General features: G+C 34.7%; 1 protein-coding gene across 1 annotated transcript in view; it reads left to right on the top strand.

The window, feature by feature from the left end:
• The window catches only part of LOC137386089 (pumilio homolog 3-like), a 31190-nt gene extending 14636 nt beyond the window's left edge, over nucleotides 1–16554 (top strand). The window contains exons 7-10 of the mRNA XM_068072769.1: nucleotides 3013–3210; nucleotides 10821–11052; nucleotides 14757–14847; nucleotides 16285–16554. Coding sequence (XP_067928870.1) covers nucleotides 3013–3210; nucleotides 10821–11052; nucleotides 14757–14847; nucleotides 16285–16402 — 639 coding nt within the window. The 3' untranslated portion in view covers nucleotides 16403–16554. The remainder of the gene's footprint in view (nucleotides 1–3012; nucleotides 3211–10820; nucleotides 11053–14756; nucleotides 14848–16284) is intronic.
• The last annotated feature ends 101 nt before the right edge of the window (nucleotides 16555–16655 follow it).

Below are 16655 nucleotides of genomic sequence, written 5' to 3'. Positions count from 1 at the left end.
TACACAAAGAATAACAGAACTATAAAAAACGGTATCAAAAGTATGTCCTGCAATAAAAAAACGCTTGGTTGCGGTTTCCACTATGTGATGTCACAATTATTATTTAGCCTTAGGTAGTCGATCCTTTTCACTACCATTGAGGCTGCGCTTTTCGGTGACAATCGGTGCTGTTAAACCTGGAGAGCGCTAATAATAAACTAGGATTCTAGATAATCAACAATGCCCGGGATCGTGCTAACGCCTGACCAATACAAACACATGTTCTGGGTTAATTAATTATGCTTCAATAAATATACTGTCGTTGATAAATGTAATGAAACCACATCGATTAAATTTTGACGTGCGGTTGCGTGGCCCTAGGACTATATGTCAATCGCACTTTTAGTCTCGGTCGCAACCCTCAACATCACAATAAAATGAGAAGGCTAGTGCATAATATTATTGGGAAAACATAGTATGAGGCTTGGAATCGTAAGTTATTTATCATAGAAATAATCTGTACATGGAGAGCTAATGACCCTGATTCTTTTGTCATCTTCATTGGTTCTCTGGAGTTGTCCTACCTTCGCCTGCCACTAGCGTCATTATCGTAGTTGATAAATATAGGCGATAACCAATAAAATAAGCGATAAGAGCACACAACACCGCATATGAAAATTGTGATGTCACAATTTTCGAGTCTATACCATTGAACATTTCTGCGGTAGATCTCTGGGGAAATCTTATAAACACCAACCAATGTTTGTCTCACCATGTCAAACAATGGCTTATTCGAAAGCCAAGACTCTGATGTATTGAAATATATGATAAAAAAATTATGTAATTGATGTGCTTTAACATCCCTAAATGTATAAGCATCGACTTTGATTTCTCCTCACTACTTGGATACTACATTAATAATATCATAGAGAAATTCTTGATTAATTTGAAACTACATGTAGTTTGAGGTAAATTAGATGAACTTAGAGCAGTATTCAATTATGTTTAATATTTGTATTGTTCAGAGATGTTAATCTCCAAAACTTTTTATTCTACTACACCTGCAGGCAGTTTACGCTCGATTCCAACAGTATCGCGTAAAAGTGTATAGGTTTTTTCATAGCACCTGTACAGCCAGTCACAGATTCAAGTAATGTGTTTCTTCTTAAACGTTTCTAAAAAGCAACTCAAATCCATTTAGAATATTGTGACTTTTACCTCATTTAAAAGAAAATATTTGAGCCATGAAAGTAGCTACTTTGCCAGCCTTTGTAAAATTGCAAATCTCGTCTGTTCAGTTTTGTACACTAGTTGTAAGTATAGAACTATGTCTTTGTATAAGGTCATTACGTTTCACCTAGTCTATGTACTACCTTAGCGACAGTCTTATAGAAACATATTAAGCTCAATAGTAATAAGTATTTTTTCCTTCGTGTAAAACATATTTGAAACATGTTAAACAGTCATTCATTGTTTGTCCAAACTGTTTCTGTATGCTTTACAGTGTCTTTACATCATTTTTTTGTCATTGCCACAGGTAGGAGTCATTTTTGCGTTGCGGCTGTGTGAGAAACTTTTAATGGCAAAATATTTTTATCAGCTGTACTATTATTGTTGTGATTATTTCACTCTTTACTTTTCATGAAACTTAATTTGTTGGTTTATAGTATTAGGACATTCTGAGATGATTTCTAATTGCCTCGCAATGTAATATTGATAGTTGTCACATGACAGGGTAACTGGCGTCAAAGTGTTAACTAGTAAATAATGTATGTATTCTGCATCTGTGTTAGAAATTCAGTAATGGTTTATCTGACATTACCATGTTTTTATGTAATTGCCTGAAGTCCAAACTTGCAAATATGGACGTAGCACATATCTAGTTCACACTGGTAGTCTCCTGCGCAAAATCATATGAAATGATAGGTTTGACAGTGTAATGTTAGATTATTGTGATAGTAGTTACATACATGAGTGTAAGACACTGACTGGCTATTTATAATAACAGTTTAAGGTGAACCGTTACTGGCCTAACTTCATTATCTAGGTTCTATTAGAACGCATTATAGTCCATAATTAGCTGAAGTATTGCAGAACAATCTCCAAGTATTTAGCTGCTACTGAAATACAAAGGGCATTAATTTATGTACCATCGGACATCGTAAGTCCATAAGATATGCATGGATTTTGTTGAATTGATTATTTTTGCCTCTGGCTATCGTGTTTTTACACTTCATATCCTGTTGTTATATATATGCATAAATGAAGTGTGAGAGAACAGGCTTTGCTCTTGGCTGTGTGTCAAGAATTGATATGGCCTCATGTGTCCATATGTGACTCGCATAAATTATACATCAGCTGCAGAAGCATCGTCTGGCTGTGTTTCCTGTTTACAGTTTCACCAGATTTATTACTTTATGTATCAGGGTAAGGGTCTCTCCTAAATTCACGCAACTAATATTTCAGGTTATTACACTGTTCGTTTCTGTAAAGGCCAGTGGTTGGAGAATTTGAAAATCCCGAATTGTGTATTAACAAATTTTGAGATGTTATTGTCAAACCAGAACGAGCAAAGTTATTCTGTTCTAAAATGTGTCGAGAACTATGGCATGTCAGAGAAATTATTCTCATAAAAATACTTTCTATTTTTGTAATTTGTTTGAAGGCTCAGAAACAATAAAAACTTACAAACAATAAAACAATAAAAACTACTTGCAATGTTTTAAAACAAACATATAATGTAAACCTATGTAAAAAACTATCTGATCAAGCTTAAATTTCATGTAAAAACTAAAGTAGTAATCAGTAAAAAGATTGTCATTTTATCTGATTCAAGTTTTATTTTTAAAATTTATACCTGGTTTTTACTTTTGATCTCAAAACTTTAATGTTTGAGAAGTCTTGAAAGTCTTATGGCGAAAATTACTTCATATGTGGAGACAAATATTTGCTCAAATTTTCCAGTTTGTTGAAAAATTTATTCGTAGGTGTACTCGCAAGTCGAGGTTTGACTGTATTACAATTTCTACTCAGTTGATCGTGTCAGAGGTGAAGGAGCGTTTAGATGACTTGGTCAAGGACAAATGGGGCCGACACATTGTTCTCTATCTCCTGACTCCTCGGCAGCCTCAGCATGTCAACAAGGAGATTAGACAACTCCTTGCCCTTGGAGATGACAACCCTTTCAGTAAGAAGGATGTAGAGTTGAGAAGGAAAGAGCTGAGAGAAGAGGTGCCCTATAATTTATTACTTTCACATTTTTCATTTGGCTGCATTTATTATCTTTCACATTTTTCATCTGGCTGCATTTATTATCTTTCACATGTCTCATCTGGCTGCATTTATTATCTTTCACATGTCTCATCTGGCTGCATTTATTATCTTTCACATGTCTCATCTGGCTGCATTTATTATCTTTCACATGTCTCATCTGGCTGCATTTATTATCTTTCACATGTTTCATCTGGCTGCATTTATTGTTTTTCACATGTCTCATCTGGCTGCATTTATTGTTTTTCACATTTTAATCTGGCTGCATTTATTATCTTTCACATTTTTCATCTGGCTGCATTTATTGTTTTTCACATTTTAATCTGGCTGCATTTATTATCTTTCACATTTTTCATCTGGCTGTATTTGTTATTTTTCACGTTTCTCATCTGGCTGCATTTATTATCTTTCACATTTTTCATCTGGCTGCATTTATTATCTTTCACATGTCTCATCTGGCTGCATTTATTGTTTTTCACATTTTCATCTGGCTGCATTTATTATCTTTCACATTTTTGATCTGGCTGTATTTGTTATTTTTCACGTTTCTCATCTGGCTGCATCTATTATCATCCACGTTTCTCATCTGGCTGCATCTATTATCATCCACATTTCTCATCTGGTTGCATTCATTATCTTTCACATTTTTTTTCTGGTTGCATTTATTATCTTTCACATTTTTCTTCTGGCTGCATTTATTATCTTTCACATTTTTCATTTGGCTGTATTTGTTATCTTTCACGTTTCTCATCTGGCTGTATTTATTATTGTTCACATTTTTACTATAAAGCGACAATCTAAGGAAAGGGTTGAAAAATAGAGCTCCACAGCGTTCAAATAAAGATTTTACGGTATATATGAAAGTCATAGTAGAAATTGGAACTGTTTATGACACATTCCAGATAGGTTTTTTGGCAATTTACTATGTTAAAGATTTTTTTCTGTAATTTAATCTACCATATATCCTCGTATATAAGCCAATCTCACATATAAGCCAACTTTAGAAAAACAGCCCTGAAATCAGTGAATTCATAAAAATTCACGTATAAGCCGACCATACGAATCGTAACAAGCTAGGCACACCTTTCACAACAAAAGGTCGCAGTTTGGTGAAAGTGATAACAATTATTGCTGTGTTTTACTCTTTATTCATAACGGTAAAATTTGTTCAACTGTACTAACGGTACTATTATTGCAATTATACTGCACGTAAAGATGTGAGCGATGACCGTAAAAACTTAAGTGATCAAGTGTATGGCCTAACAATCACAGACTGTTATTGCTGTCACAGAATATTTTTATCCACTAAGCACTGCTTTGCCTGTGTGAATCCGCGCTCTTATCGTGAGAACAAAAATTGGACAGGGTTTTTCAAGCGAACCTCCTTTGTAAGGTATAAAACAAACTGCAAATAATGGGTTACCAGCCGTGTGCTAAGTATGGTTCGTTCGAGTTGTAGTTGTTGGAATTATGTTAGCATAATATCATTTCATTTGAGTCTGTTCAAAGTTCAACTGACCTTTTAGTTTAGGAACTTTTTTTGAGTTTTAAACTCTGCTTAAATGCAAGGATATGCGGTATGTCTTAAATTTGAAGTATGTTTGCTCTTGGCTCTTTTTTTGCGGGTGTTGTGTTTTTTATTTTACGAAAATGCAGTAATGCAAATAGCTGCACAAACGCTATTGTTATCACAAGTCATCGATGATCCGCGTTACAATATAAGTAGCAGACAATACTTCAATAACTATGCTGGAAACTCGAGCAAGGATGACATGGCCTTCACACAACATCACATAGCTAATTCTCATTGGTCAATCTATTTGTCAACATGTCGAATCATTTACTAGCATTGGTGTGTGAAGCCACAGTTAATATCTATACTATCAGTCGCTGTCGGTAGTCAGGCCGTTAGTCTTTCAGGTTTCAGATTTGGGTATACATATCAGTCTTTTACATCTGAGTGTATTTATTAGTCGTTATCCTTGTGTCTGAGATAACTTAAGCAAGTTATTAAAGCTGCATTTTTATATTCTCCAAATTTATTTGTCTATCTTGCCATTTTTGGGTCTGGAACATAAGATATTCTCACTGTCCAGCTCGGAAACAGTCCCCTGATGGCTATTCTTGCATAGAGGTTTTAAAATAGTACTCCATTTGTTTCTCTGACGAGATGAATCTAATTGTGGTGTGAAGTGAAGCAATTGAAAAATATGAAGAGAAATGTTGTCCCATGATAACAATATTGGCTATTACATATAATTCTTATGTGTCCCATAGGTGAATTCTACCTCTAAATAGCAGCAATTACACACTTCATTACTAAGAGTTCTTCAGATTTCTTAGATTTTGATGCAACTACAACACAGTTGCAAGATGTGAATGCTGCTCAAACTTGAGGATGAGTGGACAAACACATTTTTCAAGATTAGCATTTTGTATATGGGTTAAATGAGAATTTATAATGGTTTTTATATATAATTTATGTTAATGAAAATACAATACAAAGACTCCCTATTTCGAAATGTTAGAGGGAAAGTTCATGCGCTTGCTAAACTGCATCTGACAATATTGTACCATGCAGTACAAACGCTTAAAAAGCCAACAGTATCAGTTGATCTACAGTAACAACTTCAGACTAATGCAGTAGTGCGCTGCAGTAGTGCACGCGCAGTTTCGAGTTTTGAAGAGTTTGCATTCAGTGTGCACGATTTGCTGGGTTTCACTTAATGCTTCATGGAAGTAATTGAGCAGTAAAACACAGCGGACAGTTTGCAGTAGGAGTGCAATTGCAAGTAAATGTCTACTGCGGTGTCTAAAGGTCCGGCCACACGTAATGAATTATTCGTTCAATCTGACCGAATCCACGAATTTCACAGAATTCACAGATTTATTCTGCTGAATATCATAGATTCGTCTGAGCTGTGCATGCACACCGAATTTGTTAACGAAACGCTTTTAATTGGCTAACCAATTTTCTTTAGCGAGCACGGTTCTAGTAGCTTTGACAAGTGGTATAGTCCAAGACACGTACGACGACCCACAATAAAAGTATCACCGCGATATGACTTGATACATACGATGCAACGGCCTATATGCGCTATTGTTGGTTCTCTCTCGTTGGTTCACCATGACAGGAACTTCTCATCGTGTATCCAGAATTTTCTTTTAGATGTTTTAGAAGCTATGAATTATTTCTTTTTCAATAATAATAATTTGTTTTTATGCAGCAAAAGCTCCGTCGCAAAAACAGTCGCTATCTCTAGCGCATATAGGCAGTTGCATCGTATGTATCAATTCATATCGCGGTGATACTTTTATTGTGTGTTGTCGTACGTGTCTTGGACTATAGCACTTGTCAAAGCTACTATAATCGTGCTCGCTAAAAAAATTGGTTAGCCAATTAAACGCGTTTCGGTAACGAATTCGGTGTGCATGCACAGCTCAGACGAATCTATGATATTCGGTAGAATAAATCTGTGAATTCTGTGAAATTCGTGGATTCGGGCAGATTGAACGAATAATTCGTTACGTGTGGCCGGACCTTAACACAGTGTCTAAACTGCGGTGTATGTCTAACTACAGTAGACCGACCCTCCCCCATATGATATTGATTCATTTTGGTGTTGGCATCAGCAGACAAAGATTTTGCATAGAGAAGTAATAGTATATATCCAATGCAAACACCCTCTGGTAAAAAACATCAAAAGTTCACATATGTACTGTACATATTAAAAATGAGTAACAAAATAGTGTATTAATCTTACTAACTACAATTAACTTATAGTTAACCTAGTAACTCTACCTTCATTGCCATAGTAATCATTTTCTTCATATTTTAACGTTGTTATCAGTCTTAGGACCCATGGCTAACAAGTTAAAGTTATGTATGTAGTTATATACGCATAATGAATTAAAGTTTCTCATAAACATATTAAACGCTAAAATGCACAATAAATTTTCCTTTTCGCTTTCACTAATTTTTTCACTTTACTCACCATATCAAGCATTTACGAAACACGAAGAATGCTGAACTAAGAGCGTGCAAGCATCGTATCTCCTTCAGGCGTTGTGGCATTTCGGCGAATAGCATGTTGGCATCTTCCTGATTCCAACATATTCAGCACATCGACTGTCAAATTAGAATTTCGAGAGGCTTTTTTTGTAGGATGATGAAAAATGTCGTAACGACTGGACGAAAAAACATCGTGTTCCACATCATGAAGTGAAAAACTGTGAAAAAAGGGACGCCGTAACCCGGGGGTGCACTGTATTGTAAAAGCATGTACACAAATGTAAAACATGGTTAGAAATTCTCAACACTTCTGGAGTTCAGTTTCTAAATTTGCTTAATCTAAATGTAAAAATTTGTTTTTTGGTGATGGTAAAAGGGTTGTTGTGTTGAAACTGTTTTAAAATATTTTCTTGATGTTCCAAATACCTATTAATAAAAAATGATAAGGCTTTGCCTCTTATACGATGATACTCGCAAGCGTTTTGAACGTTTGTGTTTTTCTGAAATCTAAACCTCTTTAATCAGAATGGAAAATTCTGGTGCCTTGATCTGTCAAAGCAGAATATCCATATGGACAGATATATAGGAGGGCGTAAATGTTTGATCATATACACAACACTAGCTTGAAATTGGGTGTATACGCTTGGACTGTTTTTTGGCCAAAGCTGTTGCATTTGTTTGATATTCAAAAGTGTTGCCATAAAAATGTCAGTGCAAAATCAATGTGTTTTTTAGCTCGAGTTGCTTGCTTTGCTCCATTTAACGAAAGGTAGGCGTAGATGCTACTGCCTAAGATATTTGAAATAGATCAAGCTCCCTAGGCATCATTTATATAAGCTGTAAACATCGATCATAAGATCTGATCACATACTTCCGTCCAATTTACTGCCAGAACCACTTGAACTTTCTTGCGTCGGGAGCACTAAAACTTCTGCTGGCCATGGCGCATACTTACTGATGGACTGGAGAAATCCATTGGCTGAGATGTACGTTAAAGACATTCACACAGGTGCAAAATGCATGAAAACTCCCGTTAAACTTGCGGCTACAAACACTCGCTTATTGAGACGGAACGAGACACGAGACATCTCGAGTATCGACCTGTCTCGTATCGGTCTCGACCTAACTATTGCCAAACTCGATACAGGAAATAGAACTAAAGCGCCTGCGCACGGCTGTTAAAACATGGCTTCTCGCGGTAACAACAACTCCATATATTGTAATGGATTGCGGGCAACTGTCTTGTTAATATATTGTAGTCCGGTTCTGTGTCATTGAGCCAGATACCCGGGTCGTATCCAATTACCCTCCGGTTAATCCGATTTAATAAATAAGACTGTTGCGGGTAAAATGTCTGTATTTTATCGTATCGTGTCCAAACACCAACTGCCCTTCATGAACTCGGGCCTCTTTTATATACTACCAATTGCGGGTAAAACTTGCCCGGACACGGAGAAACGAACTAAAGGCCGTGTCGACCATAGTCCGTGTTCGGGTAACAATGACATTATCGTTAGTTCAGTATAAGAATATGTACAGTAATTCATATAATTTCGTGAGTACAATTTAAATATAATTCACATACTACAGTTAATACACAAACAAAACTTAACATAAATGAAACAATAAAAATGAAGGTGTTATCGTATGTTCTTTTAGTTGCGGTGCTCTTTGTAGATTTCGACTATCGGTTTCATTACATTAAAAAGCAAAACCTATTCAATAGATGGTAAATTATCATTAAATTGGTAGTTATTATCAATCAAGCTCAAAATTATTAGAAATAGATAACTTCGCTATTTTAGAGCTGTTTGTGTCAATTTTGTTTACAAAAAATACATGCATATCGCTATTAAAATGTTGTATTTAAATCGTTTACAACAGGTGAAAATTCAATTTAAAAATAGGTTTATCAATTTTATATATCAAGTACGCTAGTCCTTGTGTAGTGAAATCATCACCAAAGCTCATTATTTTACTGTCTCGAGTCTCGAATTTTTACCAGACAGTGTCTGGAGTTGAGTCTCGAACTTAAAAAACCTGTCTCGTTCCACCTCTACTCGCCTAGCATTTTATTGCTAGGTTGATACTCATGTTTTTCCTGTTCGTGTTGCAAGACTTTTTTTATTAAATTAAGTAAATGTGGAAAGTTTAATTTTGTTTCCGGTACATGCAGTAGAGGAACTGTTGGTACAAAATAATACTCATCTTTATAGTCCGATTGCTCTCTATTGGCCAGATTGGAATGTGAAAAACTGTAATTACAGTAACTACACTTTCACCATAGTCACATTTCTACACAACACGAAATAGTGCCATTACGAATTTCATGCCCGTGTTTCTAGGCCTTTTCTATGACCGGTTTCTCTTAACTACCGAGTGTTAGTAGTAATTCAGGCTAAAGCTATGACAGGTTTTGAGGTGAATTTTGTGTATTCGTAATCATTTTTAACTGAATATGTTTCGCTCACAACTTAGCATATATAAGTGTTTATTGTTGATTAGTACATTAGCATTATATAGTTCTTTAAACCCAAATAAAATATTTTATTGAGTGTACATGCATCAATATGTTCTGATACATGTAAAATAGCGTGACTTCTCAGTTCATGCAATATGCTTGGTGCTACTATATAGTCATGCATGCACTCATACGTACACTCATACGTACACTCATATATAATTCATATATACACTCGTGTATATATATAATTCATATATACACTTGTGTATATATACTCGTGTATACACTCGTATATGAACTTATAAATTTTAGGTGTAGTAGAGTTAATTGTGACAAACTAAAGCTCGATTCAAATATTAAAATTAACTATTATTTATTAACTAAAATAAAATTAACTATATTAACTATGTAATTACATATTAAAGTCGCTTCTTTTTTAAGCTAGAATATCTAAAAACTGTCTTTTCAGAACCCTTGTTTCTGAAAGCAAAGTGTGCGTTAATGGGTTTTAAACATGATTTCAGAAAGTAGTTAATTTTCATGGACTATTTTTTTCATTTGTGTGAAGGAAGAATTTCTCGCTAGCTCACTCCACAAGATGTACCCCAAGATTTACCCACAAGCCGATTGGTTTAATTTTGTAACCGCTGCTCGGAATTTAATGTTTTGCATATAAATCCTTTTCCAGTAATTGTAGCATATATTTCGACCTTATGCTATAATTATCTGCCATGTTGGGTAACCAAAACACTTTAACGTGACGACTTGACGGGAAAATGTATAAGAATAGTGGCCAACAGAAATGTTTTTGTCTCACATTCACATCTTGGTTGATCATCGACATTGTAACCCGTAAGTCTGTGTTTTGTTGAAGAAAATGATCGTCTTGTGTCACAACTTGAAGCTTGCATCACGAGTGTTTTTGTCTCTAAAGCTGGTTTTTGGTTCTTCTAACATTGAGATCATTGGTGGAAAATGAAACATGATTATATTGGTGTAAGTAGATACGTCATCTTAAAATGCTGTAAGTTAACTTTTGAGGACATTTTTTAACGGAGTGTATTCAGTTATACATGGAGTTGAATTTATTAACAGATATCACCAGCTGCCATCTCTTACGCTGCTGATAACTTAGACACACTTCTCGCCGACAACAAGCTCAAGGTGTTGCTGTTTGTTATCCTCACTCACGCTGCCGGCAGCAAAGACCATTTAGTGCGATCTATCGCAGCGCTCTACAACCAGCCGTACACAGAGAAGTCTATAGGCCATCCCTTGAATGATAAGTCTCTGAGGTTCACCATTAGGAAACTTCTGCAGAGTGAGAGTATGTATAACAGCCATAGGTCAAAGTTCATATAGGCTGCCTTCAAATTATTCTACTTGTGCTCCCATGTAGGTCATGTCGGTAGGTCAGGTAGGTCTTCATTGCCTTAATTCACTACTCTGGCTAGGTTGAATGTTTTTAAGTAGACTAAAGTAGATGAAGCCGGCTTTATTGTCGACTTGGCTGTTTTGCGAGGCAGACAAAATGATGAATATTGAGTGAGTGTCAATTCAAAATAATGGATCCGTTTAACAGTTGTTGCCTTATTTAAGAGAAATGGTTGAACAATTTTTTAAATCACTGTGATTTAAAAATGAACTTGCGCGCAAAAATCTTTTTAGGAAGTATCGCTATTTTTTATCATTTGCGATTGCTTTTAATGTTTGAGGTGATTTGACTTCCAGGATGTTTCAAGATTAAAACTGACGAAACTTGATCCTGGTTAAGCGCATAGATCAAGCGAATGTGTGATTATTACGTCTGTAGTTGCAAAGAATAAAATAGAGACGCATAACGCTGCAACTTGAACGCGGAAGTCGATATCATCTAAAGAAACATCAACTCGTGATGTCATTTTACACGTATTTTTCTTAGCGTTTTAACCGTGATCTGGTTTTGGCAATTTGAATCATTAAACATTCTGGCAGTCTGATCATCTCAAATTTCAAAAAAAAATTGCAAACGAAAGAAAAATACCGATACATTCTGATGAAATCTACTAAAATTTTGTGTAAGTTTATCTTTAATGTCATGGATAATTTGAAGATGTAGTATTTTTAGCAAAATGTTGTGTCAAAAAGAGCTCCATAGCTAGAGCAATAATTAAATGAAGAGGTATCCATTTTGGCCCAAAAACACGCAACCTTCTAACTGAATGCTTCTTTTAGCAAACTTATAATGTAGACACTCTTATAGTGTAAATTCCAGAAATTTAAAGATAAAGAGATAAAAATCCTGATAAAGATTTATGCAGTTTTTGCTTCATTTTTATATACAGTAGACACTCCTGTTACCATTACTTAGGAAATTCTATATAACGTCAAGTGTCAAATAGGGGCAACTTCTCAAATTCGATTTGATTGGTAACATATCTCGCTGCATTTGTAAGAAAAAATGATGTACGCATAGCATTATATCTATTATATACAACTTCCATGACATTTTAGTTCGTCATGATAGATCGGCAGATGTGTCGACAAAACAAAAAATAGTTGGCTGCGCAATTATTAATAAATACTTAAATTTGAATGTTTAGAGTTAGAAGTATTACCGAAAGTTATCTTTTATCCTAACCTTGACCCCTTGATACTGATAGACGACGAACAGGTAGATACCGCTCTTATTATAGTATTTATCTAGTAAAGTATATTTTTTGTTTTGCTTTATTGTAGACATGTGAAATATTTGTTATTAGTTTTACTTTTCAGAATAGACTGAATTGCTGTCTAAAAAAATGAACAAATCGTTGTAAATGGACATCAAATATGTGCATTCCTATCAACTTATTGCAAAATTACCGCAATCGTAGTCTAAAAAAACCATTAAAATTAATCAGAAAAAGAATGCGAGTTGTCAATGCAAACCAATAATAGTACAGTTACGATACAGCCAACAAATTAAAAAATCAAGTCTAGTTTTTTCTTTCTGTCTGGCCAAAGGTTTGGGAAGATCTTGGAACTGATTAGGCAATTTACTTGTATTTTATTGTTTGTATAACGTAAAATCCCTACAACGTAAACGTTCCTGGAATGGATTATTTACGTTGTAGGAGCATCAACTGTACTTGTAAATTCAGATACAGTAGACGCTCCTACATTGTAAGTAAATAACCCGTTTCAAGAATGTTTATAATGCCAAAGATGTCATGTTATACAAAGTGTTTAGGTTTCATTCTTGCAGTAATTTCGCGTTAAATTAACCCTTTGACCATGCGATTGTCCCTGTATGAAATGCTTAGAAGCATTTTTTTCGGTAGAGTCAAACGCTATAACGTAGCCGTGCGAGCCACCATAACGATCGTTTTCTCTGTATATTCCAAGTATATTAAAAGTCCAAAAAGTTTACATCACCTCTATCATTTGAAATATTTTTATTCTGATCAGACAAAAAATCACTAACGATCGCAGGATCAAATAATCTTTTATTTTACCGTTTTGAAAGTCGAGCCGATGTTGACTGGTTTTTCCAACTTTTATTCTTTTCCAAGGAATCACGATTTGTTTAGCTTTTAGCACAAAGCAACGCCTCTCAGATAATCGTTTCATATTTTAAATCATTGACCGATATCTTGTTGATGATATTTAAAACTTATTAGTGTTCATATCCTTTGTTTAACGTTACTAGGCGACAGCTTTATAAACGTCTATGGAAATAAACATAAATGTCGTTTCCCCAGGCAACCGGTAAACGACATTTCGGTCGTTTCCCCTGCCAAAGGGTTAAAGGGAGTACATACCTTCAATGTCAATTTAAACTGTTTTTCACTTTCTCCTTCACAGTAAGATTTATGTTGCAATAAAAAGAACATATACTATAATGCCTAAAATGATGTAAAAAAAATAATAGATCTGATTATTCAAATTGAATTTGAGAACTTGCACCAACTTGACACTATGCATTAATTTGAGAACTTGCACCAACTTGACACTATGCTTTAATTTGAGAACTTGCACCAACTTGACACTTGCATTATATGAAGTTTCTCACATAATACAAAGCAAAAACTTGAAATAAATTCTTTCGTCTGTGGATTTACATAAAAAAGGTTAATGTTACAGGGGCATGTACTGTACATGTATACTCTATATAAAGAGCTGTGAAACAAAGAATCATCTTATCTTTCACATTAACTAAACATCAAAAAAGAGCAAGCAACTCTTTGTATAAAAAAGTAGTGTTTTATTGCTGTTTTCTTAACAGTTGCTAACCGCTACTAATATATTTTATTAAAGTTAGTCGGTTTGGAATGTTGCAAGAACAAGTCACTGATTTTGCTACTGAAAATATGTCTGTAAGAACTAAACAATTGAAATACAGACATTTAAGAAGGCGAAACAGGCGTAGGTAGTAGTAGACCAGTCAGACCTCGAAATATACGAAGTTATTTGTCACTCGCTTCATTTTTTGAAACTCGTATGTTGAAGCAAATAAGTTTATAAGCAAACTTTGTATTTTTGTCGAGTCTTAAAATAAATATCTCATATAAATATATAAATATATTATATACTATAAATACTAATAAGACTATAAATATTTTAGGTAATTACATAATATAGCACTAAAACGAATATAACTTAGTTTTATTTTTGTGAAAAGACTAAATGTAAAATATTAAATTATGCGTAAGAAACGGAATATAATTATCAATAAAAAAGGTTTTTGATTGCCACATTGTTTAAAAATAGGTTAACTGAGGTGTAACCTCGATGATACGGAAGAGGGAGATAAGAAAAAGGTCATGATATAGATACAACGATACAGCGCTGTACAAAATAGTGATGACACAATCAGCCATGCATGATTTTTCAGGTTGAAACGGCCTGGAGCACAATATCCAAAAAGATTTGTTTAACAGCCCTTTGTTGGACATTTTGACATTGATGGCTCCTTGTAACCACTTTTTATAGTGCTATTACTGGTTTGAATGTGGCTAATGTGTTGTGATTGTGCATAAAATTGTGTTTCATTGTGTTTAACTTTTGCAGATACAGTCGTGCAAATATTCACAGATGCAATCAAACCAAGCATATGGCGATCATATATGCAGAGTGAAAATGGCTGCCATTTTATATCAATGTAAGGAAATCAAGCTACTTTCAGAGGATTTAGCCAAAGTTATCCACCAATGATAGCCGAAATGGTTTTATAGTTATTATTCGGTCGAGTTTAAATTTTCTGTTGTAGTTATCAAACCCCTGAATTTGATCGTGTTGTGTTACGGTGAAAACACGTGCTACATTTTATATTCTCAAATCCCTTCGCTATTTTCTGCATAATCTTCAACAAGCTTTCTGCTTGTTTTTCATTTTTCTGACCGCAAATCTTTTCTTTAGCGCTTCAAATGTCAGCATTGTATTTTGACATTACAATTAATAGTAGATGATACAAAACATAAATAACTTATTTTATTAAACAATGAGAAGCAATAAGTGACATGGTCCGGTGAATAAGTGAATAATATAAGTGAATATTCGGTAACATTGAAGATAACTTTGGCTAGATTCTCATTTGGTGTTTAGTCAACTGCATCTTCACAATGTTTTGAATTTTTGTTTCATTTTATCAGTGAGTTTGGCAAATAATTAGATTGCATGTCAGAATGATACATCGGATTTGCATCAGTTTATATCCAGCTTTCCCAGGCTGGTCTGATGAGGTCCATATAGTTGAATAGTTATGCATGCAGCTAACCATAATTGTGGTAAAAATGTAAATATATAAACATGAATACCTCTGTGAAGATGAGCTCTTTCATTCACAACTAGTGCTCCCCATATGATGCATGCATTTGCATTAACTCTTTTACAGCACCATCTTTGCCAAATACTCTTTGCTAATGGATATATGCTCAGGTTTTTGTCTTCAAAGCTGGTTTTTGTCCTAGAACTTCAAGCCAAAGTTTTGTGTAAAAAAATAATAAAATTTGGTTGCTAGTAATAGAATTATTAGTGCAAATAGAATCGTAGGATTGGGTGAGCACTTGTTTCCAAGCGAAAGGAAGATTCCAAGTTACACAGAATTCATATCAGAAATATCATTATATAAGGCCCGCTGTTAAAGAATTTCATTAGCTTGTGCTGAAGAAATATGTTTTAACCATTGAATAGATTATTACTTTTCATGTATCATAACCAAAAGGAAAAAATTGATGACCCTAACATTTCATAGCCAGTTACAAGTTAAAAATGTTAACTAAAATGCTTAGCCCCTCGCAGCAAATTTTTGGGTGAATTCGTTAACTCTAACACCTGTAATGTAGAAGTTCCATAGGTAGCAGAGTTATAACAGGTTTTCATCTAAATGATGCCCAACTTCACCAGATTTTTATAGCGAGGTGAACAAGATGATTATCCTTCCAAAACCAACAATCTTTTTCTCTTGTTGTTCTTCGTAATGATTATGTAAATGTCTTCAACTGTTATTGGAAAGATAGAGACGCCCTCTTGATGGGCACTTGCATGCTGTGTCACTGTATACTGACCAACGATAATCACCCATTGTCTCATATTTCAGCATGATCAATGGGAGTAAGGATGAGGCCAAGCGCTCACTCATAGCTGAGATCTCTAAACACAAGGCAATTATCTCTGAAGGTAGCCAGTCTAGTGAACTACTCGCTCTTCTCACATGATTTACTGTGATGTGCTTGTCACTCTTGTTGCATATGCCGACACATTTAATTTTCTGACAAGTAGTGTGTTTTGTATCGCGCCAGGTGTCTTGAGGGTGGGTTGACGAGGGTTAGCTATGAGAATATCAAAAAATAAATCATACTTTGCTCTGTCTGTTTAGCATAGCAACCATTATCACACGAAAATAAAGGAAAAATATCCATATTGCTGAGGCTTTATTCAATAGCATTGATAAATGGGAGAGTAAATGAT

Source organism: Watersipora subatra, chromosome 1 (assembly GCF_963576615.1).
Source record: "Watersipora subatra chromosome 1, tzWatSuba1.1, whole genome shotgun sequence".
In the NCBI taxonomy this organism is placed as follows: Eukaryota; Metazoa; Bryozoa; class Gymnolaemata; order Cheilostomatida; family Watersiporidae; genus Watersipora; species Watersipora subatra.
Note: the sequence above shows the minus strand (reverse complement) of the source record. Positions and strands in the feature narration are given on the sequence as shown.